Source organism: Coloeus monedula (assembly GCF_965178545.1).
Source record: "Coloeus monedula genome assembly, chromosome: 3".
NCBI lineage: Eukaryota > Metazoa > Chordata > Aves > Passeriformes > Corvidae > Coloeus > Coloeus monedula.
Genome location: NC_138783.1, coordinates 31,256,468 through 31,281,094, shown reverse-complemented (window position 1 = coordinate 31,281,094; position 24,627 = coordinate 31,256,468). Strand labels below are relative to the sequence as shown.

General features: G+C 44.7%; 1 protein-coding gene across 1 annotated transcript; it reads left to right on the top strand.

Moving 5' to 3' along the window:
• Positions 1–899: 899 nt before the first annotated feature.
• Positions 900–23,515, top strand: GDPD4 (glycerophosphodiester phosphodiesterase domain containing 4; the record flags this gene model as incomplete). The annotated part of the gene is made up of 15 exons (XM_082277801.1): positions 900–1,082; positions 1,679–1,782; positions 2,538–2,631; positions 8,190–8,249; positions 10,029–10,127; positions 12,207–12,300; positions 13,834–13,979; positions 14,482–14,564; positions 15,469–15,619; positions 16,294–16,518; positions 17,320–17,477; positions 19,561–19,708; positions 20,821–20,903; positions 22,485–22,567; positions 23,484–23,515. The coding sequence occupies 15 exons, from the start codon at positions 900–902 to the stop codon at positions 23,513–23,515; spliced, it is 1,743 nt and encodes a 580-aa protein (XP_082133927.1).
• Between the last annotated feature and the right edge of the window lie 1,112 nt (positions 23,516–24,627).

The following is a 24,627-nucleotide window of genomic DNA, read 5'->3' as shown; positions in this document are numbered from 1 at the left end:
AGATTTGAACATGGTTGGTGTGGACTCAAGGATGCGATGGCACTTTTTAATGCAACAGAAAAACATCTCTGACTAACTCGACTCTAAAGAAGGACTGTATAATGGGGCTTCTTTGCATGCCCACACAAAACTGTTTTCCTAAATCTTTCCTTGAAGTCTTACCTTGAAGGTAGTGCCCTGCTGGGTGAAGCAGTCTTCAATTAGCACTAGTCTCTGTGCTATTTGCTTCACTGTAACTACACCGGTTGCAATTTACCACCAAGTTCTTTGCTTTAAATTATGATTATGAATAGGTCTCCCACATGTACATCTTTGCAGCTGGCCTTTCTACACTTGAAAACCTGTTCCAAGTAAAGTTGTTTCAGCTAGGAAATAACTATTTCTTAAGGGATCAGTCTCTGCAGTGCTGCAGTTTTTCCAGGATAAGAGAGCTGTGTACCTGGGGGTGGGGTTTAGTGCCTTTTCTATATGAGCTTGTTAAACTGATAGCAGGTTTCAAACACGTCACAGTGATGTTGAATAATTCCCATAGGTAAGCCTAGGCTCAGGTTCATATGACATAATCTGAAATGTGCTTAAGGTAATGAATTCATTTCCCAGAACTCCCTGTATAGGCAAAAGGAGGCAGAGGTAGCCTCAAAGGTGATTCAGAGCACCTAAGTTACAACCAGGAGCACCACTGACTGCTAAGAGGATTTGCAGTGACCATCCTTCTCAGCTGGTCATCTCACTTTGGTATATAAAATTAGATGGGATGTCCTCAGCCTCACTTCCTGCTGGTCTCAGCATCCTCTTGGGAAAACTTCCTCTCCTTTTTCAGATATGGAGAGCTTACCCAACAGTGTCCCTGTAAAACCTGTGGTCTTGTTCCAGGAGGAAGATGAGCTAAAGCCACTCAGATGGAGGCCAGTCCCACCAGCCTCAAGAGGGTCAAGTTTGGGAAGCTGAAGGTGGTCCGCCGGCGCTTGCTGCAGCGGTACGAGCACCAGCCCTTCATCTCCTGCCTGGCTGGTTTCTACAGCTGCCGCTGGAGGCGGTACCAGCGTGAAAGGACTGAGCCTGGGAAATGCTGCTGCAACATGGTAAATGAGCACAAAATCAGCACAGACGTGGATTTCTGTACTGGGGCAGGGCAGTCTACGCAGACAGGGGGTTGATGTCATGGAATCCCAGCCCAATATCATTTGGAGCCCGCTGGGATCTGTTGGGCTGTTACATTTTGCTCTAAATGCTTGATGAATTGCTATTTCGGTGGCAAGCTCAATTTGTCTGTGCTGCCACACAACTAATAAATGTGGAGTTTGCACCAACCTCTCCTGGCCAGTGAAACATCTCAAAGCCATAGAATCAAAGAAGTAACATTAGGGTTGGGTGTGCAGTAAGAATTGCAAAGAAGGTTGCTGTACAGTGCAATTTCCTCTCATGTGAGGCGGTTAAAATCCCATTCATTTGGGAAGTCATGAGTTTTCCCTGAAAACAAGTAGTGCAGCGTATGCTTTTGAGGACATTCTCCTGGTTACAAGGGATGGGAATTGAATTCCTCTCCATATTTATTTCGGTTAGAATTCCAACACCAAGCTACATATTTTTAGGGACAGCCTAAAAGTACCTGCCATTTGCTTTGATTTCTCTGGGCTGGCCATAGCTCTGACTGCTTGTCCTTCCTCTCCCTCTCCAGCGGGAATGCATGTTTTTCCCATTGCTTGTTGCAGCTTTCTGCTTTTCTCTGGTCTTTCTGTACACATGGGGTGAAGGTAAAAATGACTACAACGGCTTTGACTGGTAAGTATTGTGTTTTCCTCCTCTCCCACCCCTTGGGCATGACTGGGAAGGGATGAGCAGCCTCTGGAGCAGCTGTGTTGAAACAGGGCACTTTAGTTATGAAGCAAAGATTTGGCACCTTAAACTCTTGGTTACAACATCCAAATTGACTGTCCAATGATTCTGTAGGTGCTGAGGCTCTGCCTTTTGCTTGGCTACAAATTTTAGGTGTAAGTGTGAATTTAGGAGAAAGAGGAGAATCACCGTCACAAAAATTGTGAATGAAAGGGACTAAATAACTCTTTCCTTCTCTGAGTCTTTCTTTTTCTCCTTCCCTTTCTCCCCCATTCCATGTGAAGAAGTGTAATGGCTGGAATCAGAGGCATTGAACCAGCTCTCTCACTGAAAGAGAATTCCAAGTTCCCAGATTCAAAAGTAAGAAATAATCGTCAGGGATTTATGCACATCTTTTCCTTCTGTAGTATGCAGGCAGCAGTTATGCAAGTCTGGCCCCTAAAATTAAATTAGAGCTGCTCAAATATTATGGGAAGGAAAGGTATAATAATGTGTATTAGTCTGATGGTTAATGCAATCAGGGATTTTGGGAAGGAAGCTCTTAATCACTTTTGCATGTTACCAGCGTAGGCTGTTCCTCTGCCTTTCTTTGTTCTATTGTTTAGAAAATTTCAGAATTTCAAGGGACAGGGCTGTTGGTCCCCTCTAGTCCACATGCTAACCAAAAACATTCTTACAATATTTTATTGGTTTATTTTTAGGTATAACTATGGTAACCTGGGCTTCTGGTTTCTCTGGTCTCTTGTTATCCTGATTGTGGCTGCAGTCTTGTTCGCATACACCTCACTGCTACTGGTAAGTAATGCTCCTTGTAAGCTGACCTTGAAAGCTAAGCATAGGGATGGCTTTAATGTCTCAGACCAAAGCTCAGTCTAGTCCTCCATATGATCCTTAGACAGTGAATGCCTGGAGAAGATCTGGAACACAGTGAATGTTTACAGTACTTTTTCCCCGTATCCACCTGCAAATGACCAGTTTCAGCTCAAGGGTCTCTGAGCCAGATGTTTCTGTGATTTCTTTCAATGATGTCCCTTTGATAAATGTGTACAATTCCTCCTTGAACCCAAGGAAAGCTGAGCCAGCAGTGGCTGGATTTAGATTTGGAGGGAACTGAAGATTGTTTCTTTGGCAGCAGGGAAATATGGGGCTCTGAGTCAGGTAGCAGTGGTGATACGTCGTCACAGCTGAGTTACTCTTCTAATCCTGGGTAAAAAGGTTTATTAGAGGAAGGGGAATCGAACTTTATCACTTGACTCACTCTGCTTTGCTGGAGGATGTTCTCCAGGTAGAGGTTATAGATGTGGTCACAAAATGCTGCTGAAGTTTATGCTGAAAGAGGTTCCTGAAATCCTCACCTTTCCACGTCCTGTGAAAGTTTTTCTAGAGTTCTAATCTGATGTCTGCTTTAGTTAGGGAAATGTACCAAACCCAAACTTCTCCTAAAATTTCTACTTACTCATCCTTTTCCTCTGTTCTTTCATTCATAAGAAAGCTCTCAAATTAAACAGATTTGCATCTGTGTTTCCACCTTCTGCATCCAGAGCTATAGGCCAAGAATTCACTTTGACTCCAGGCACTGGAGTCCACATCAGTCTTGTGCCTGCTCCTACTTTCATTTTGAAATGCCAGGTGCTGAAGGTGAGGTTATGGCTTTGTCTCACCTCTGTGACCAAGACAACCAGCTTTTATCTTCCATTCCTGCTGTTCTTCCCCATTCCCTGACGTGTCATCATACAGTCAGTCTGTAAATTGCTCATGACAGGGAATCTCTTTTGGCTTTGTCCATGCAGTACCTAACATAATTGGTTTCTGGGGTCCTTTCTTCCTGATGAAGTACAAATAAATAGTACTTTTATTCTAGTGCTACCAATAAAACCCCCAAAGTAATAAATAGGAGAGGTGCTTGGTCATGCCACAGCAATCAAGAGCATCATAAGAGATGTGGACTGACTGAGGTCTGAATGGGACAAACAACAGTAAGTAATTACAAGGATTTTGTAACACTGTGGTGGCTCTAGGGCTCATGGACTATTATTCAGCAAAGCCTACCTGGCTTTCCCAGGGGCCATGGAGTAGTGTGGGTAGCTTGGTGGTTACAATGCTACCTGGGGCAACTCAGAGCTGCCAGAGATGCCCATGTGACATGGATACATCTGAGATGGTGCCTCAGCAGGCTGTGGATCTGGAGTCAACCTCAGGATCAGACTAATTCACCACAGCCTGTGCCAGAAACTGGCTTTACAGGATTTCCTGGGCTTAAGGAGCCTGAAGACCCCTGGGGCTGACATATCAGCTCAGTCATGCTCTGTCTGGATCCAAACATCAGCCAGTGTCCAAGCAGTGGACTTTCTTTGAGTATTTTCAGGTTTTTGTCAGCATGAATGTGATGACTGCAAGCTGACAAGGCAGGTGATGGGCAAAGTAAAGCCAGAAAGGAAGATGGAGGATATGAGGTGAAATTGGTGTCCTACATGGTTTAGTTCAGTCCTGGTCTCACTCTTTATTATGTAGCTACATCCTCCTCTTCCTCTCAAGTTTCTCAGTTCTGTCTAACGAGGCTAACAACATTTGCCTTCCTCAGAAGGGTGAGCATGGATAAACCTGAAAGAATACAAGTTGTCTGGATGGTATCAAACAACAGAAGAAACACTTCAGAGGTTCCTCCACCCTGGGAACAGACCCTGCAGTGAAGGTCCATTTGCTCCTTGCTTTTATGAAGCTGTTAAGTGACCCAACAAAAGCTGTTGGGCATTTCTGAGGACACTGCTCCTGCTTGATTGCATCGCCATGCCACTGTGTCCTATGTGGCAAGACTGCTGCATGCATCCATCCTGAGCAGTGGGTGCTGGGGGCATGAGGCTGCTACTTAAATGTTATTAGGTCCTGAGGGAAAGGGGAGCAAGGAAAGTTATCACTGCCACCACTTATGCTCCCTCTATCTGAAAACATGAAGGGTATTGTAACAATTGTGGCTGGACAAAGCTCATTGTAGCAGGGCTCTTTCAGAGAAGGACTCTACCAGGAATTCACCCCTGCACTGCTGTTTGCAGTGCTTCCCTTTCACTGAAGGCTTTGATGGACCACCCAGCAAAACACTGTGAGCCCCACGGGCTGGTAAGTGTAACTCAGCCCTTCCACATCTAAATACATCTCTCAGTGTGGGTACTATATGACAGGTGGTTTGCTCTAATACATTTCAGACAACTGATGGCCAAATAGGTTTCTGCCATGATAAATTACATCCCAAATTCTGGTTGAACAGTGTTGGATGGAGAGTATCCCCCCATGTGTTGCAAGAAGGACTGGAGACCTTCACCTAGGTGATGTTCTCTGGTGGTGTTTTGCATGAACAGCCCATCATGTTGGAAAAATGAGTACCCTGATGCCCTTGTTGGAGCAGAAAGATTTTGTATAAACCGGTGGCTGGTCTGGTTTTGCTTGTGAGCACCATACCCTCTTTCTTAATCATGGCACCCAACTGGAACTTGCAAGCCTGCTTCCATGACCTTATTGTGACCCCCTGAAGCATACAGTCTTCTGCCCACCAGCCACAAGTGGCCGAAGAAAATGCTGCACAAGAAAGCACTAGCTGTCTGCACAAAGATGCTCTCCGTCCACATGCATCATTGTCATTTTTTCACACAATCAATTTCAATTAATTCAATTGTTCAATCAGTCCCCAAGACAATTTTCTCATCCCCATTAGGGCTAAAAGGTTAAGCTGAGGGGTCTAATTACAGAGCTGTTCATGCTCAGTGGAGAAGAAAAATCTTTTCTTATGTAGTCTTTCACACCCCAGCAGAAAACATTTGCCTCTCTGCAGTTCAGCCATGTTGTTCTGAGGGTTGTGAGGAGGAGACTTGTGACTGTGCAAAGTAAAGAGGTTCAGAAGCATTGTGGCCTCTTCATTCATAAATGGAAGGACTCAAAATAGTACATTGATGCTGAAATCCAAAACGTGACCTCAAAACTCCATCCCTAAGAGACTGGGGTACCAGACAAGTTCTGAGTTTCTTGCCATAAAGTGAATGAGTATAAGGACCTGAATCAGCAGTTGAGAACATCTAAGTGAGCAGATGTTTCAGGTGAGCTGAGTGTCTAAGTGCCTGCCTGCATGTCCTTGTAGTGTAGGTTCAGAGCTTGCCCACACCTCACCAGAAGTATTGAGATGATTGCAAGGTTGTTCCCATGCTGAAGCAGAGTGGAGTTAAGCACCTGCTGTCCACCCTTTGCAGCATAACCTTGTGGTCAATGCAGCCATTCAGAAAGAGGGAGACAAAGGTGCAATCCTCCTTGCAGTGAGCCCATCTCTCTTACCACTGAGAAGTATCCCTTAATCACCACTTTGCAGGTAGATGGTGGAGGGCAGACACTTCCACACCTCATTTTAAAGAAGAGAAGAATGCAAGTGTTGGAGGCTGTGAGATTCTGGGAGATGATGGGATTGGCAAGAAGGACCTTGACTCTAACCTTGGCAGTATTAGTCAGAAACATACTGGTCACCTAAGCCCTCATGCCTCTGTACTTATATTAGACAATCCCAGAAAGTGTGTGGAAGCAATTTGGAGTAGACAGACCAGTGAGAACACACGAGGGAACATCATAAAACTCTATCAGTGGAGATTTAGGTTAAAAATTAGGAGAAGGTTTTTCACCCAGAGGACTGTTGGGCACTGGAACAGGCTCCCCAGGGAAGTAGTCACAGGACCAAGTCTGCCTGAGTGCCCTGAGTTCAAGAAGTATTTGGACTATCCTCTCAGGAACATGGTGTGATTCTTGGTGTGATTTTGTGCAGGGCCAGCAGATAGACTTTGATGATCCTTGTGGGTCCCTTCTGGCTCAGAATATTCTAAATGTTTGGCTTTACTGTGCACAAGGACCAGGTCTTTGTGTAACAGACTTGCAGCAAAGGAGCAGAGTAGCTTTTTTCTCTCTTTTTTTCACCCTGAAATAGCTTATTTAAATGGGGCTGATTTAAGATCTTTAGCAGTATTTCAGTTCTCTCTCAGCTGCTCCCAGTTGCTCATCCTGTACTGGGTGCATTTATTCCATTAAAGGAAGCCAACATGTCAAGAAGCACTTTTATTCACTGCCGAGCTTATCACAGAATCATAAAATGATTTGTGTTTGAACAGACCTTCAAGATTATCTAATTCCAGCCCCTCTGTCATGGACAGGAACATCTACCACTAGACCATGTTGCTCAAAGCCCCATCCAACCTGGCCTTATATCTTGCTTCAAATCAGCATGATCCTGGAAAGAGGGAATTTTTGTGGATGGATAGGAAACAACTTACATTCACTTGCAGTTGTGTTTCAGGACAGAAGACCCCCCAAATCTATATGTCCTATTTTCATACAATCCCCCTATGCTACAGTCTGGAGGGACTTGCAGCATAAATGATCCTCCTCAGTGGATGTCTACTAACAGATACTTTTCTCTAAGCCCTGATACCTGGTGATACTGGGCCCAAAATGATCCTTTACAGTAGTTGGGAAGTTTCCCCAGGCATTTAGACTCCTGAGCATAGACTTGCGCATTTTCACAGCAGCAAAGTGCTTCTTTGGGTGAAATTCATCTCCAGACCCACTGGTTACTTAGGTGTGCAACTGTGTGAAGAAACTCTGCATGAGAACCGTGGACTGACTTGCCTCATTCTGGACTTTTTGGTGTTCAAAGCATCTTGGGTTGTCCTCTGTCCTGGCTGGCATTTGCAGCATGCCTTACAAGAACCCTCCCTGAGGGCTCCAACTTGCTATCAAGTGGACAAAACATGCCAACTACCAAAAACTGGAGTCATTTAATCCCCAAGACACTTTTCTCTGGTCTAAGATGTGCCTGTCTCCTGCCTTCCCTGTGGTTAACGTGGAAGAATTGCCTTTTTTGCTGTCTGCTCCATACTTTTGTGCTGCTCTGAGGCATTTTTTATTCCCTGACTTCTCTCCCATGGTTGATACCCCTCTAATCACAATAAATGCATAGAAAATAGTCAAGGTTTGTGCTGTATTCTTTTATACAATAATAATTTACTCTGGCCATCATTCCTCTTTCAGAGTCTCTCATCACAAAAAGTCATTGAAAGCAAGTACCCCAAAGTGCCCAATTATCTGTTACCCAGGAAAAAGTCTTTGATCCTGAAGGGCAGTCTTGACAAGTGCTTGGCCATTTCAGAAGCATTTTTACCGTAGCAATAAACTTTTCTCTCCATACACCTGTCCTGCAAACATTGACTTTGTGCAGGAAGATCTAGTGTAAAGTAACTTCCCAATGCAAAAATAATTCCAGAAGTGCCTCACTGGCACACGTCACCACCTTCCACCAGGATGCATACAATCTCTTCTTGATTTCCCAGGTCCTCGCGATGTGTTTGCTTGCAGAAGGTCAGCAGCTGTACCTGCACTGGAGTCACAAGGTGGGGAGAGTCAGGGCTTTCTGGTAACTCTAATCTATGCTTTAAATTAATTGAGTCTGTGGTGTTTCTTTGCACAGAAAACCTCTTAGACTATGGGAGAGAAGGAAGAGAGGGAAGAGGTTAATCTTATGAGATTGAGATACCATGAAAATGATATCTCCACCTGAGCTGATCACTCAAACTTTTTTTGCACTCGGTGGAGGGAAATGAATCCTCTGAGGATGCAATTCATCCAGCTGGTCATAGACATCTAAATTAAGATGAGATGAATCACACTCAAAGAACCATTTTTTCCCCACTAGGTGCCTGCAGTGACTCATTCAGGTGAAGATATCTATATTTGACACATCTACATATGGTAACATGAAGTCAAAAGCAAAGTTCTCCTGAGAAGCACTGCATGATTTTCTGGAGCAGACACCAGCAACAGTGCAAAAAGTGTCTGCTCTCTCTGTAGGAGAGAAATATGGCTTTTCCAAGGCATCCTGGTGCTTTATGCCTTTTGGTCTTGGATGGTTCCCTGGAAGTGTTCAAGGCCAGGCTGGATGGGGCCCTGAGCAATCTGATCTACTGTGTGGCATCCCTGCCCATGACAGGGGGGCTGGAACTAGATTATCTTTAAAGTCCCGTTCAACCCAAACTGTTCTATAGTTCTTAATTCTATTCTATGGTATGGGAAATGCCTTTTGGAGTTTTGAAGATACAGAAACAAATTACTGGGGACTTGCTGCTGTAAAATTATGTGTTAGAATCATCTTCCTTAAGTAATTTTTGAGGCTGTGTGAGGCATTTAAAAATGCTCCTCCATCCATGCAGTTTAGGGTAGGATGCAATGCAGTTGCAAAGGCTGCAGTGGGAGGGAATAGCTGAGCATGCAGGTGCTTGATCCTGTGTTTCTTCATTTAAGGAATGGAAATGGAGTGATCTTTACAACTGAAAAATGGGTTCCATGAGAACCAGAAAGTTGTAGAACAATTTGTAAAAAACCAACCAACCAACCAACCAACCAAATTAAAAAAAAAATAAAGAATAATAATAAAAAAGAGGCATTCATGGGTGCAAGGGATTAGGGATAGATTATTAAGGCATTGATCTGTAGAAGGTCCCCTGAAGAATGGTTAGGGCCTTGGTGCAATTGCTACTTGCCTTTAGTTGTCAGCAGATAGATGATACAGCAAGAAGAGCCTGCCATTACTGCAGTGATGGTACCAAACCAAACAAGAAGCTGAAGAATTGACTGAGATACTGCCTCACCTTCTAGGTTAAAAAGTGAGCTCTCATCTCAATTATGGGAGGGTTTGTTACCGCTGAAGCCTGTTACAAAGCAGCTCATAGAATAAGGAAGTTGTGTTGTTGTCCCTTTTGGGTGGAATTTATCACTTCTGAGTTTAGAAGTGATGAATTCCATGTGCAGGTTAGGGATTTAGTGTAACCTGGTAACCTAGGCTCCATCTATATCAACAGGCAGAAATGCATATTCCATCACAATGCAAGCAGGAATGGATCACCTCTGAAATTCCTCTTTCTCCACTGATTACAGGGAGAGTCCTGAGAGCTGACTTAGTTGAGTACCCAGCTCCCGAAATCAGTCCTGCCATACTGATAGCATTGTTGATTTGGTTTTAGTCCCATTGGATCTCTCTGTCTTTGAACTGGCATAGTCAGTCTCACGCGTCTTAAACAATTTATCGAGCTGCTTAAATTAGCCTGTGACTCAGATGGAGGGCATACCCTATGCAAAAATGCCGAAGCTGATTTATGTCTTCTCTGTGTCCCCAGATTGGTACTTTTCTCGTCCTGGGCTTCACTATCTCATCCCTCTTTGCATTATCTATACTCTGGCGAGATCACCGGAAAACTGTCCGCCTGTCCTTCCAGGTAAGAGGGGTTAGGACGTCTATTTGAAAGAGCAGCTTGTTTATAGAAGTGTTTTGTGACAACTGGCAGAAGATATTCTGTATGGTGCGTGTTTTTCAAATGGTTTTTGTTAGCAGGGTACATTCTGAGTAAACTTTTATTATGACCTAACATTTCCTCTTGGGGGAAAGGAAGCCAAGGCCCGAGGCTGAGTTTCAAACTGTGTGGTGTAACATGTCTCAGTTTGGAAAGATATAGAAAGTTACAGCCTTTTTTTTTCCCTCCCAAAAATCTAGGTGTACTATTAAATTTCATCTGTCCAGGGCAGGTAAATCAGACCCCTTAGGCTGGTAGGTTTTCTGGAGCAAGAACTTTCTCTGTCATCCCTCATCCCAATCTGCTGGTACAGCACAGTTCCAGTCTTTTGTGACTCAGAAGAGCTTAATCTCCTGAGGGCAAGAGAGCAATGAGTTTTTGAGGAGCAGGTGGAGAATGCTGGTGTCAGGTGGGACAAAATGCTGGATGCAGGAGATCAGAGTTCATGGTTGCTGGCCTCCTCAACTCTCACCAGATCTGAAGGTGGAGGCAAGAGCTGTCCAGTGCTGTTCAGTGTCCGAGCATCCAGGTCCCCAGTTGTATTGGGCAGGAAGAAGTATGTAGCCTTTGACTACACAGCTGCTTTGCAGGATCCAAACCACTCTACAGCTCCATGATTCTACCCTATTTGGGTCTAATAGCTCTCTCCCATGTGGCTTAGTGCTTGTGAAGGCTGGGAGAGCAATGCAAGTGGATTGGCAGAGGAATCGAAGATGTGTTTGTAGGATGTGGTTAATTGCAATTTCCTGTTCTACAGTTTGCTAACCACTGGGTTATGCACTGGCAAAGGTAATGAGAAAACATCAGCTTCTCCTCCCCCTGACAAACACTAGGGGATGTGGATGAGGAGGAGACACAAGAACCTTTGGGTTGCCCACAGGTGCTGTTTATTTCAGGTATCCATGCCCTTTGGGATGGCCTCCCATTGCTGTTCCCAAAGGACATGAATCTCTTGTAGATACTGCGTCATGTCCATTAGCCTTGCAGATCTACCTCAGGTATTATGGACATCTCAGATGGCACCTCTGCTTGCACAACTGAATCCTGCTTCTGGTTGGGAGATGTTGGTGTCGAGTGTCTGGGGCAGAGAGTGTCACATCCACCACCATCTCCCAGTGACTGCTGCTTTCTTCAACCCTTCCATCTTAGAGGCTCCAGCATCAGGACTAAGCAGCAGGAAAGGCTTGCTTCTAGGTAGTTGGGGTTTTCCCTAGCACATACCTTAATAACTGTCAGTTCTAGCTGGAGTATTTGCCACAGGGCTCTGGTGAACATGAGAAGATGATGGACTGGTTTCTAGCTCAGATTTGCCTAGTTTGGGGGAAAACATATCAAACCAGCAACCATTCAGGATCTGTATTTCTGCTTGGTTTCCAACTCTATTCATGCATTCATGAGAAGCATGGAAGTGATTCTTGTCTTATAATCTTCTTGTTTAATCTTTAAGATTAAAGAAGTCAAATCTATTGACTTAAAACCCAAGGCATCATTATCTGTCCAGCAATATTATCTAATATATCTGCTTCTCTTACACCACTGTATTTAGTTTCATACCACAGCTAGTAAATACCATATTTTATCACTCAGGTGTGTTGAGATCAGTTTAATGATTTAACTGCAGTGTGGTGTGGTGAAAGCTATCTCCTGGATGGCATTGGAGTGGTTTATATTGGGTTAAACTGGAAGATGCTCACAGATTATGGCATATCAGTAGTGGCAATCATGTCTTCATGGAGGAGGGTAGTTGTGTCCCCTTCAGCTGACTTAGGAAAAAGTAAAGAAGTGAGGAGCACTCCTCAGGCTGGGGCACACTCCTCCCTGGCCTGGCCTTTCCTCTGAGTCCTGAGGTGTTTGGTGGATCCAACACAGCAAGGGAGAGTGGTTAACTGCTGGTATCTGCAGCAGGAGCCCATCCAGGGGTAAGGGCTCTAGCTCTGATGGGGATTGTTTCCATCTGTCTCCACAGTTCATCCTTTGACTAAAATCCTTTTTTCTGCCTTCCAGGTCACAGCTCCTTATCTCCACATAGGGGCAATTGCCATCATGGTCCTTCTGTCCTGGCCTGTGGCTCTTCATGCCATCAGAGCAGATAAGAAAGGTAGGCAGCTCTGGTTCCTGCTCTCTGTATGATAAAAAATATATATCAGTATGGGAAAAGGGGGATGCAGGAGCCCTTTCCTCCCATACTTGCACTCCAGCTGGAGGAGACTTTCAAATTCTGCATATCCCAAGGAAATGAGTGGGGCTGGGACTTGGGCTGTGCACTGCCCTGTTTCTGTCCCAACGTATTACTGGTTTGCATGTTATCTTGCACTGTTTCTCCCTATATTGAGGCAGTGATCTGTGTTGAGATGGTGGACACTAGCAGAAGCACCCATGTTCTGAGTCATGAGTGAAAATTTGTTTAGCCCTCTGCAGGAGAAAGCAGCCAGTGGCAGCTCCCTTGGCTGATTTTTGCTTGCTGTATAGAGAAGGGATCTCCAGTCCAGTCAGACAAACCACTTCAGCCTAATGTATCTCAGGAGAAGCCAGATGAGATAGGGAAAAGAGATTTTTGATCAGTTCCTAGTGTTACCTCATGGGAAGTTCCTGCCTACCTCTAGGAAGAATGACCAAATGTTGTAAGGACAAAGCCAGATGCCAGGAACAACTGCAGAAAAGCCTGACTGGGAGTGACTGTTTGTCTCTGATTGTGTCTCCATGCAGCCAAAATTATCTACCTGACACCCACCTTCAGACACTGGTTTCCAATAAAAATCACAGACTGAATGGACTGGTGAAAGCATTTTTTTTCCCTGTCCAAGACTTTTCTTGTTGTACTGCAGCTGGAGAGGTTGGGGGAGAATATGCAGGCACCCTAGATATTACACACCACCATGCCTGAGGTACTCCTAGCTTAGTATGTCCTTCAGAGCCGCTGGCACAGAGGGATGGTGGTACCCATTCAAGAAAGAGGTGTTGTTGCATAGGTGCTCATTTCTCAGAAGAACTCTTTTGGTCCCTGAGGTGAAGGACGCCCGGGGCTCTTGGGCAATGTGTCAACAAAGTCCAGAGAAGACTGTAGGTAATGAGTTGGCAAGTTTCTGAGGTGCAATATCCATGCTCTCAGTCCATAGGATTCTCTGGGTCACACACAGAAGGGCACTAACAACAATCTGAATGAACCAGGGAAGTATTCACAGTAAGGAAATGCAACACAGTTGAAGGAGAGGTACCTACTCTTCTTCACTGTGAATGAAACTTCAAAATGGTGCTTGTTCTTATCTGAGAAAGAAAAAATTAGCATCCTTCTGTTGAGGATTGTTTTTCTACCGATGGAGATTTCATTGCACCATGTTTAAAGAAAAAAGAAATAAAGCCATATCTTGCTGTAAGGCACAGTGAGATGTAATTAAAGCATAAAACCTGCAGTCCTGACTAAGCCTGCATCCTTGCTTTGACCAACTTGTTTTCCTGCATTGCATTGTTTGGAGAGAAAGTGAAAATAAGGGGAAGAAGGGATGGATAAAGGGATTGGACAAAACCCAAAAGCTACTTAGCTGGAGGACTGTATTAGAAGTTAAGCAGCAAGGCAGATTCGTACATTTACAATGTGGATTAATTCTAGCCTTCCTCCTTCAAATTCTTTCAGTTATTCAGGTGGTAATTGTTGGTCCATACCTGGCTATCCTTCTCTTTCTTTTCTTGATACCTCTGGGAATGTACTCTCCTTGCATCAGAGAGAATGGAACACTTGGACCAAAGCCAGCCCTCATTGGACACCGTGGAGCACCAATGGTAGGTCTGAAGAAGTTATTTTATGTCGTTTCTTCATCCTTTGTCTTACTACTTTCATCATCATCTTCAGTTGTTCTTTTGTTTGGTTTTTTTTCCCATGAAATCTGCTGAGGGTGGGAGACATTTCTGGTCATTGGGACTGCATGCCAAAGACATCACTGCATGGGTTTGCTTACAAGGAGAACACTGTTCCTGAGGGACAAGACCAGGTCAGAGGGGGCCCTGAGCAACCTGGTCTAGTGAAAGGTGTCTCTGCCCTGACAGGGGGATTGGAACAGGGTGATCTTCAAGGTCCCTTCCAACCCAAACCATTCTATGATTCTGTTTTTCTTCTACAAGATGGGTTTGGCCAAAGTGGAAGAGAATAAACAGTAGACTTTAACATTATAATGATGCTCCCTTAATAAAAAACAGAGATGTTACAAAGAGGCAGAAAGTATTTACAGAGTCCTCCAGAGAGTGTTTAAAAATGATCTGCTCATCTGCTTTTTTTTTTTTTCAGCTGGCACCAGAAAACACTGAGATGTCATTTCTGAAGACAATTGAGCATGGCGGGGATGGTCTTGAAACAGATGTCACCATAAGGTGAGGGCAAAACATCGCATCTCACAGAGTATACGCTGCTTCTTCTAAGAGCTTGTAGTGGTTTGGTCCAAAATACTCACCACTCACTACAGAAACATGTGTTTGGAGAGATGCAGCTCCAGGCAATTAGGTTTTACTGATGCCTGGGACAGGGTCCCTCAGCTGTCATGGGATGGCAGGGGCTGTAGGGCATGGTTGTTCTCAGGCAGGTCAATAAGCTGCAGCTATTGATTTAACGATCGTGTTTTAAATGCTTGGCAGAGTATAGAGACAAGTCCCTACTCTAGTCTGACTTCCAGATCATAGTGAGGGTTATATGAGGTCTACAAACCAACAGAAAATTGTGTTCAGATTTGTGACAGCACTGTCCTAATTATTAGATCTTTTATTGCCTTTGGTGAACCCATTGCCATGAAATGCTAGCATTCTGTGCAGGATGAGCTGTATCCAGGCACTGCATGAGAAAAACACTAAAATTTAGATGTTCTACTCAACTAGACCTTTCTATAAAAGAAAATTTTGCATTTCCATCACTGTCCATTCAGAATTCAGTCCTCTGAAAACCACAGAAACACTTTGATGTCAGCAAAAGGAGATTTCAACCATAAGTTACTAACCATTTTTGGGGGAGTTGGCAGGCAAAAAGATCTCCTCCTTCATGTTGCCCCTAGGGAAACTGAGGCACAGATGAGCATGACTTCTGTGAGATCTCCTAGAAGTATTTAAGCTGGAAATAACCTGATGTCTTGAGCCTCAGCATTCCTCCATATTGCACTCTCTGCACTGAGGGAGGCTATACTGCTGCATTCACAACAGCCCACATGTTCTTCTGACCTGGCATGAATCTGCTCATGCTGTGAATGAACCTGTACCCCAGGTGACCTGAACTCTTGCTCTCTGGCAGCTATGATGGGGTTCCTTTCCTCATGCATGACGACACCTTGAGAAGGACAACTAACATCCATGAGGTCTACCCTAATGAGACTGGTAAAGCTGCTTCATTATTCTCCTGGGATTCTCTGCAGAAATTGAATGCTGGAACATGGTTCCTTAAGGTAAATATCATAAAGAGCTAGAAGCATTGAAGGTCAGTTGGATTGGACTCTAGGCAACCTGATCCAGTTGGACATGTCCCTTTTCATTGCAGGGGGGTTGGACTAGATGAGCTTTAAAGGTGTCTTCCAATCCAAACTTTTCTATCATCTCATGACTATCACCAACTAGATGTAGAAGAGACACCAGCTGCCTATTATTTAACAGCGTCAGTGTTAGAAGAGGAACTTCTAGTTGAGCCAAAACTCCCAATAAGCCAGAGTAAATCCTTTAGTTTGGGTCTCTTTGCTTTGTCCAGTTTGCCTTTAGGCTAAGGAGACCTGTAACAATTGGCTGGTGGGTGTTCCTGTGTCACCTTATCATGGCAGCAGCAGAGCTCGTGGGCTGGGGGAAGAAGGCAAGAGCTACTTGTGCAACGTGCTGTTTATAATACTCAGAGCTAACAAGGTGGGACAGAGAAGCACAGCAGAGCTAGCTGTGAACTATGCAGTTTAGGTCCCAGAAGCAATGTCCTCACAGCCTGGGTTAGCTTCCCTGTAGAAAAAATAAGCAAAATAAAACATCCCCACCTGTGGAGGACTGACATCAAACATTTTCCCTCTTAGAGATACAGCTGACTCCCAGAGCAAACTGCCTGATTGATTTCCTTTTTTTTTTTATATCTGTTTATTTCTAGAACAAACCATTTTTAGGGATGGGCTCGCTGTCAAAGGCAGATCAAAATCAGGCAATGAATCAGTCCATTTACACGCTAAGTGGTTTTTTGCGCCTCGCAGACAGTCACAATAAACTTGTGATATTTGATCTCTACCGCCCTCCAGAGAGACATCCTTACAGGAATTTGTGGATCCGCAAAATCCTGGACGTCATCCTCAAGGAGTCGAAGATTAAACGCCATCTGGTAGGGTGGCCTCACTCCATATCCCTTTTTCTTGCTCTCCTAACTGGGACTTTGGGGCATACTCTGCATGATTTCACCTGCATAAAATTGGCCCTTTGCATTTAACTTGATTTAAAAGGCATCATTTGGACTATATTCCTACTATTAGTTCCTCAGAAGGTTCACAAGGGTGTAATCCTTCAGCAGCACAGGAAAAAGGCAGTGTATATACCAGCTGATGTCTTAGCCCTTTAAACAGCACCCTTTCATAAATATACTAATTGTCAGTCTGTTCCCTGCTACTCATGCTTATTTTATATGTTGCATTAAAATTCCTGGCTTAAATTAAAATAAATTGTAATATTGCCTTCCTGCCCCTGGCAATGGATGACTGCTAAACTCATGGGAATCAGGTTATGTACCCATTGATGTCTGGGGAGTTATGCTGATCTGTATCTGCTGAAGATCTTTTCTTCCATGCTGGAAGAATGATAGAACAGAATATTTTCGGTTGCCTTTTCCATAGACCAAAGCTGTCTTCATTCATTTTCAACACTGCATCTTTTGTTGGGCTGTGTGAAACGTACTCACTGATTTCCAGTGGGTAAGCAAGAAACAGTGGATACTTTTTTCTTGATAAAAGTGACTTGCAAGTTTTAACCCTGCATCTGAATGTTCTTTGATCATTGGGAGAAAGTCATTTGACAAACTGGGTTAAGCCCCTCAAGACGTTATCTTTACTGTGTTTGTGTGAACAGTGGGGCATATTAGGGGCATGAATTCTTCTGCTGAGAATTCCCTGGTTCTTCTTGTTGCCTGCAGGTTCTGTGGCTGCATAACAGCGTGAGATCCTTTGTTCAATCTGTTGCTCCTGGGTTTCAGCACACGATGGGCAGAAAGGCACCAATAGAAGACCTATTAAAGCACAATATTGTCAAACTCAATCTGGTCTACACTGAAATGTCCAGTGAAGATATCCGGTAGGTTTCAGCTCCAAGTGTAATCTTTGGGGTGCATCTGGACTATGTTTGCCTCATGCATGGGACAATGTCTCCCTCCAGTGACCAGTTCCAGAGACTAGAATATTTTGGGAACAGGTCGTTCAGATCAAGTAGCCATCCCTGATGTGTTTTAGGGGTGACAGACTGCAGTTCACTCCTCCTGTTGACTAAGAGGTGGCACGTGTAATTAAACCTTGCTGTCCTCAATTCCGTATTTACCAGGATCTGAGGATCTTCTGGTAAGAACAACACAGGTGTATCCTGATTTGTCTTTTTATTTGTGCCATCCTCAGTCCCACCAACACTGAATCATGGAGAATGAACAACTATTTAACCTTCCATGGTTCTTCTGCAAACATCAGTGGGAGTGCATAATGCTGTGGTGAGAGACCATCACCCTCTTGTAGCCAGTGTTTTGGAGACATCATTTCTTGTCTGTTGCTACCAGTACTCTGTTGCATGTGACACAATGAAAATGTAATTTCTATGGTGAAAGGCTCCACATTCATTGCAGGAGTTTCCAAAATGCTACTTGCACATGAAACCCCCCAAGCTTTACCTGTCTAGGTCTCCTCTTGTAAATAGGATTTTTTGCTCTTTCCAATGCACAAAACCATTGAAGTCTAGTTGAAATTAAAAAGAAAGGAAAAACTTCAATCCTTTGCTTAAGAGTAATGTTCATATTTTCTCAATTATAATTGTCACAGGATGTAAAATCATAAAATCATAGAATCACAGAATGGTTTGGATTGTAAGGGACTTTCAGCACCATCTAGTTCCAACCCCCCTGCCACGGGCAGGGAAGCTTCCACTAGACCTGGCTACTCAGAGCCCCATAGCCTGGCCTTGAACACAACACTTCCAGGGATGAGGAGTCCACAACCTCTCTGGGCAACCTATACCAGTGTCTCAACCACCCTCACAATCCAGAATTTTTTCCTAATGTCTGATCTAAATCTTCCCTCCTCCAGTTTAAGGCCATTCCCCCTTGTCCTGTCACTCAGTGCCCCTGTAAAAAGTCCCTCTCCAGCTCTCTTGTAGCCCCTCTCAGTACTGCAAAGTACTCTGTTTCCTCAGAGCCTTCTTTTCTCAAGGCTGAAAGGCTATTAAAAGTCATAGGCAGATCCATTTGGGTAAACCTTGGATAGATCCTAGATAGATATATAAATGCTGATACTGATGATACATTACCTTTATACAAAGAATGAACTTACTTCATATCAAGTTTCAATAGCTCATAATAACTTGAGAAATGGTGAGTTGATGGGGCAACCATAACAAACTTGGGTGGTCAGCTTCGAAGATTAGCTCAGCTGGTCTAACCAACTCAGGTGCTCTAACCAACACCAGCGTTGTGGGTTCAATCCCCACATGAGCCCTGAACTGAAGAGTTGGACTCTGTGGCCTTCTGGGTCCCTTCCAACTCAGGCTATTCTGTGATTCTGTGGTGGTTTTGAACACAATGTGGGGAGATTATAGAATAACATGAATTGTTTAGATTTAAGAGATCTTTAAAATCATCAAGGCCAACCATTATCCCAGCACTCCCTAACCCATCACTAAACCATGTCCCCAAGTGCCACATCCACATATTTTAAATACCTCCAGAGATGATGATTTCAGCACTTCCCTGGGCAGCTGATTCCAAAGCTTGATAATCCTTTCCATTGAGTAATTTTTCCTAATATCCAATCTAAACCTTCCCTGGTGAAGCTTGAGGCCATTTTTTCCTTTTCTATTGCTTGTTACTTGAACAGCCTCCTTTACAAACACATTGTTACATTGATTAATATGGCAGAAGGATTAGAAAGGTTTTGACCTTTTGGGCATTTTATCTGCATTTGTTTCCAGCTGTTCAGCTATTCTGTATTGACCAATTGTTAATGATTAATTATTGGCTGGTTGGCTTTCCTTTATGTTCCTTATCTAGGTCGTAAAGTAAGCACTTCCTACAGAAGATTACAACCATTTCCCATGATCTTCCCGAATCTCCTTGAGTAAGCCCGAAGGAAGTACTAATCTCCTTGCTCAATGAAGGTTGTTGCCTTTTGGTCTTTTAAAGGAAATACGCCGAGGCAAACATCACCACCAACTTCTATGTGGTCAACGAGCCATGGCTCTATTCCCTGGCATGGTGCTCTGGGGCACACTCTGTGACCACCAATGCCGTCCACTTGCTGAAGGATCTCAGCCAGCCACTCTTCCTCATGGTAAGTGGAAGTCTTCTCTGTCTCAGGGGTGGGAAGTAGGGTTGGGATGTTCACGGTTACCTTTGGAGACTATGGGCCAGTTCACATATGGAGAAAGCATCCTTTAAGGATCCTTTGCATAAGAAGGACCTGAGTTGAAACCTGGCTTACTGGAACATCTAAGACACTACAGGTATTACTATACTCTTCTCTTTTCTCCTGGCTCAGGAAGAAGCACCCTAGTTGTTAGGATTATCAGCTCAGGCCTTGGGATCAGGGAAAACAAGTTATATTGAGACTTGTGCAGGAAGAAAGGAAGGACCTTTGAGGGAACAAGCTGATGCATGAGGATTTCCATTTCTAACCTTTTGAAGCACCTTACTGATGTCAGAAGTTTCTCTTTTCCCAGAGCATCCCACTGGCCTTGTCAAACTTGGTCTTGTTCTACAAGTCCAAGGGAAACAACCACAGAAATAAGCCTTCCTTCTGGGAGAAATTTTCACATAATTTCTCTATTTGTTATTCTGCCTTGGACAACCTGTAGGGCCAAGAAGCACCTGGGGCATTGGTCCCACCAGAGTCTCTGTAAGGACTTTAATCAGTTGGCTTCACACTCTTGAATTAGATTTTACAATGCTCCCCTCCAGAGAACTGCAGTGTTTCTGTTCATCCTAAGTTTGGGTGGAGGTCCAGTCTAAGGATGAATCTTCAGATGCTCTTAGACTTAAAGCAGGAGCCACCCCAGGCTCTCTGTGGTGTTCAGTAAAGGGTAGTTTTTCCAGAGAAAATGAGATGCCACCAGTTAATGTTGTTATTGGGGTGAAGCAGAGAAGTGCAAGGCCTGCCTGTACACACAAGAGGTCTCTGTGGCATTCACTGTGATACGGTAAAATCTTCTATGGTAAAACAGACCCACTTTTATGAAGGAAAATGGTTTGGCACCAACACAACACAGTGGTAAGTGGCCATTTTGAAATCCCACCAAATGCTTTAAATACTCAAGGGATGTTACTGCAGATGCAAACCAGGCAGTTGAACAGCCATATTCAATCAGGAAGAAAGAGCTTGAGTAACTTTTTTTGCAAATCTTGTGGTCCTTAGTGGTGGACACAGCCTCCGTTTTTCTCTTCCAGACTCCACGGCAGTACAACATCATGTGGATCCTGACAGATCTGACCTCTGCATTCCTCATCTCACTCATCTTTGCTCTGCACTGGTAACTACCAAGTTGTTAATGGCCATTCTAACCTGATCTTTTGCTCCAGGTGGAGGGAAGGAGGGATGCGTTCAGGTGACCTGAAGGGTTAAAACTACACTTGAGAACATTAGCTTTCCCTTCTGGAAATGGAAGAAAGCCCCTAAAGTCCCCCCAAACCTGTTTCTCCTGCTTTCTCTCATTTTCCCTTTCCATTTTGGCAGCTCAGGCATTGTCTACCTTCAGGATTCAGTGGAGAACTGGTGGATTTATAATAGCAACATAAATCAATTATCAAAGCTGATGGGCTGAGAAAGGAAATTATTTTTCTATTATTACTATTTGACAATGTTTCGTTGGACTGATTTGCTAGGAAAGCTCCCAATGTTAATATTAGAGCATCCCATTCTTTCTGCACATGCCAGAACCCCACCGGAAATCCATCCTCCCACTCAAAAATGTCTGACTGTGTCACAGACACCACATTTTTTTCCTTCCCCTCTGTCAAAGATTATTGGGAAATTTGGGGTTCATAGAACAGGCTCACCCCAGCTGGTCATGTTTGGCTGCTGGATGTTCTGTCCTGCCACAGCTGTATGAGGAACATGCCTATGCTCTCATCCCAGTAGTGCCCAAGGAAAGCAGGATGTGCTGGGCTCAGCTCTTCAGCTGGATGTCTGTGGATGGGTGGCAGGATCAGAGCAGGCAGCCCAGGGGAGATTTTTTGCAGGGTGCTGGCAGTACAACTGTGCTGCTAGTGGCAGCAAGAGGAAAGTTTGGGAAGCCCCTGGGTGAGCACTCTGGCCTGCCATTAACTGTGACTTGCTTCGGCATAGGAAAAGGTTGGAGGGCTACTATTGCTCTGGGATGATGAAAAAATTAATTGGTAGTTTGACAGTGATGAACTAGTAGCTGTACAGGCATTTTTGCTGGGCATCCAGGTTTTTCCCTTCCCAAGGCAAGGTTGCTCCCTTCCTTCCCCTCTTACTCTGCTCTGCTCTCCTCTCCTCAGGTCCTGCTTTCATTCTGTTTTCAAGGCTGTAGGGTGGTGCACAACCACCCCTGCAAAGCATCACCACCACCATCAGACTTTCCCATGCCCATCTCCTCCGGGATCATGTTCCTGTTGTGTGCATTTCCCAGGATCCTGTGGATGCTTCTGGTCCAACCAAACAATGAAGTCCTCCTGGCTGGCCTTCCAGCAAGGGCATCCCCAGCCCTCCTGGGACTGAAGGGCCATCAGCAATGCCTCAGTGCCCTGTGTGGTCTTGTCAGGTTTATGAACACACCAAAATCACAATTTTTAAATTTCCCTGGCTGCTTAAGAGCCAGTGGCTGTAATCATTTCTGGGGCTTTGGAGCTCTTAAATCTTGCTCAGAAAACAGGGCTTAGTCACAAAGTTGCCTTCAAAATGCTGTTGCACACAGGAGTGTGGGTGCTTAGACATCAGTCATGCACTCAAGTCCTTTCTCGGTAAGGACCTGAGAAAATCCCAAAATACCTGCCCTCACAAAGTAGGAAAAAGGTGTCCAAGGCTGCAGGGGGCTGTGAGGAAAACCACAGCAAGCAGTGGCCTGACCCAGATGCTTTGCCCCATGCAGGTGGCGAGAGAAGAATTTCTCCTGCTGTGTCCAGGACAGTAACACAATGATAGAGAATGGCACATACAACAAATTCAAGACAGGTGAGCAGGGCAAGGAGAGCAGCTGCATCCTGCTCAGGGTGGTCTCTGTGGGAGCACCGGGATCCTGATGGATGGGTTGGTGATGGATGTCCATAGTAATAAGGAAGGTTATGAGGAAGGATGCAGTCTGGGTTATCTTGATGCCATGATGATTTCTTGCCTTTTCTTATAAACCCCTGTTATACCTTTTTACAGCTTCTGTATTCTTAGTGCTTTTTGCCTTCATTCTTGGCCTTGTTTGTTCAGCTAGGAGACTAAACATCTTAGGAGCTTCGTAGTACGGGATCAGTGTGCCCCAGACCCCAAGGTCCCCTCCAGAACACATTTGTAAACTAAGATAGAACCATCCAGGGGAAGGCTCCTTGGGGAGGGGGGGCTCATTTGAGCCTCTCATTGGGGAATCTTTGATAGATATGCTATTAGTAAGAACTATAATATTATACCTGATCTTTGGGAGGGTGTGCATTGAGGTGCATTTGACCTGGACGTGTGCACCTAAGGATCCCTAAAATAAATACCAAGGTAAAATCCCTTTTTCCCTTCTAACCGTGTTTGACTCTTGATTTTAAGATTGATGCCAGGAAAAGGCATCAATCTCAGCCCCAAACCCCTTAGCAGCACAATCCAATTGGCCCTGCTTCAAGCAAAGGCTCCTCCAGATGTCCCCTCCAATATTCATTACTCTGTGATGCTGTGAAAAGAGACTCTGGAGGCACTGAGCACTCTTGGTTCTGCCAGGCAGGGTGGGATTGGCTGAGGACGCTCCCATGCACCATGTTTCTGCACCCATGGAGCTATCATCCAGAAAAAATGACCAAACCTGGGCTGCATGCCTTTTCAAACAGGTTCTGTTTGCTCACAGGCTGTCAGAACAGATGCAGATGTTTGGTAGCTCATCATGTGTCTCCTTTTCCAGAGCTCAACGACATGCCTGCCGTCCTGGCCTGACATGGGCAGAGAGGGGACATGGACCTGCCATCTCGATGAGGCTGAGGAGACCAGCTGAGGGGGGGGGGCTCAGATCTATCTGGTGAGGAGGAGCCATTTGCCTTCATGGCCCTGCTGGAGATGAGCACCAACCTTCCTCTCCTACAGCTTTTGTCACACTCCCATGCCTGTCAGGGATCCTTGGGGTGTAGGAGAGCACAGATGGAGTTGCAGCCATGAAGAAACTGTGCACTATGGTGAGATGCAGCAACCACATGGAAGCCACCGTTTACCCCTGAGACCACTGGCATCCCCCAGGGCAATCATTCGTGCTGTGTGTAAGCCCTGTTTTGACACATGCTGCAAACATCTGAGCATCCTCCAGCCCTCCTCATTCTCAGGTGCCCAGATTTCTCCTATCAGACCAGCCTCTTCTCCACACACTACCTCCCTTCCTCCCTCCTTGCAGGTGTCCACCACCCCCAAGAGCACACTATCTCCACCACGATAGTGCTGCTGGCTGGGTCATTACAATAGGTACCTTTCTACAACAGAGACAGGGGCAACTTTGGTTTTCCTTTTCCCCACTCTTGCCCTGCCATAGCCTAACAGGACAGACTCCTCCCCTTGTCTGTGGGTGAGGGCATGTCATTCCCATGGGGGCTGAAGGATTTTTAATGTCTTGGCCACGTAGCTACTGGGACTATGACCGGTAACACACCAACAACTTTTCTTCAGAAGGATGGAGCTGTGTGTGAATTGGTCCCACCAAGTGTCCTGTTTGCTTTTCCCTTGGGAAGGTCTGTACACCTGTACTACACCCTGGGATTTATTCCAATTTTCATTTCTCCCAGGTGGCTGCTGTCACACAGTGGGGAGGGGGCCTATGCTCTGTAAGGGAGATGTAAACATCTCTCAGGTTTAAGCCATATATTTCTACTTGAACAGATAATAAGAATATGTTTTTTGTAAATTTCAAGTGATGTTTTAAATACATTTTACCTCTCCTATCCTGTTTTGTTCTTATTTCAGCAAACTGGGAAAGAATACAGTAGTCTTTACCTGATTCACACTATAGACATTTTCTCATACATGAGCCTTTTGTTAAATGATGTGATCACAAGTGAGAGGAA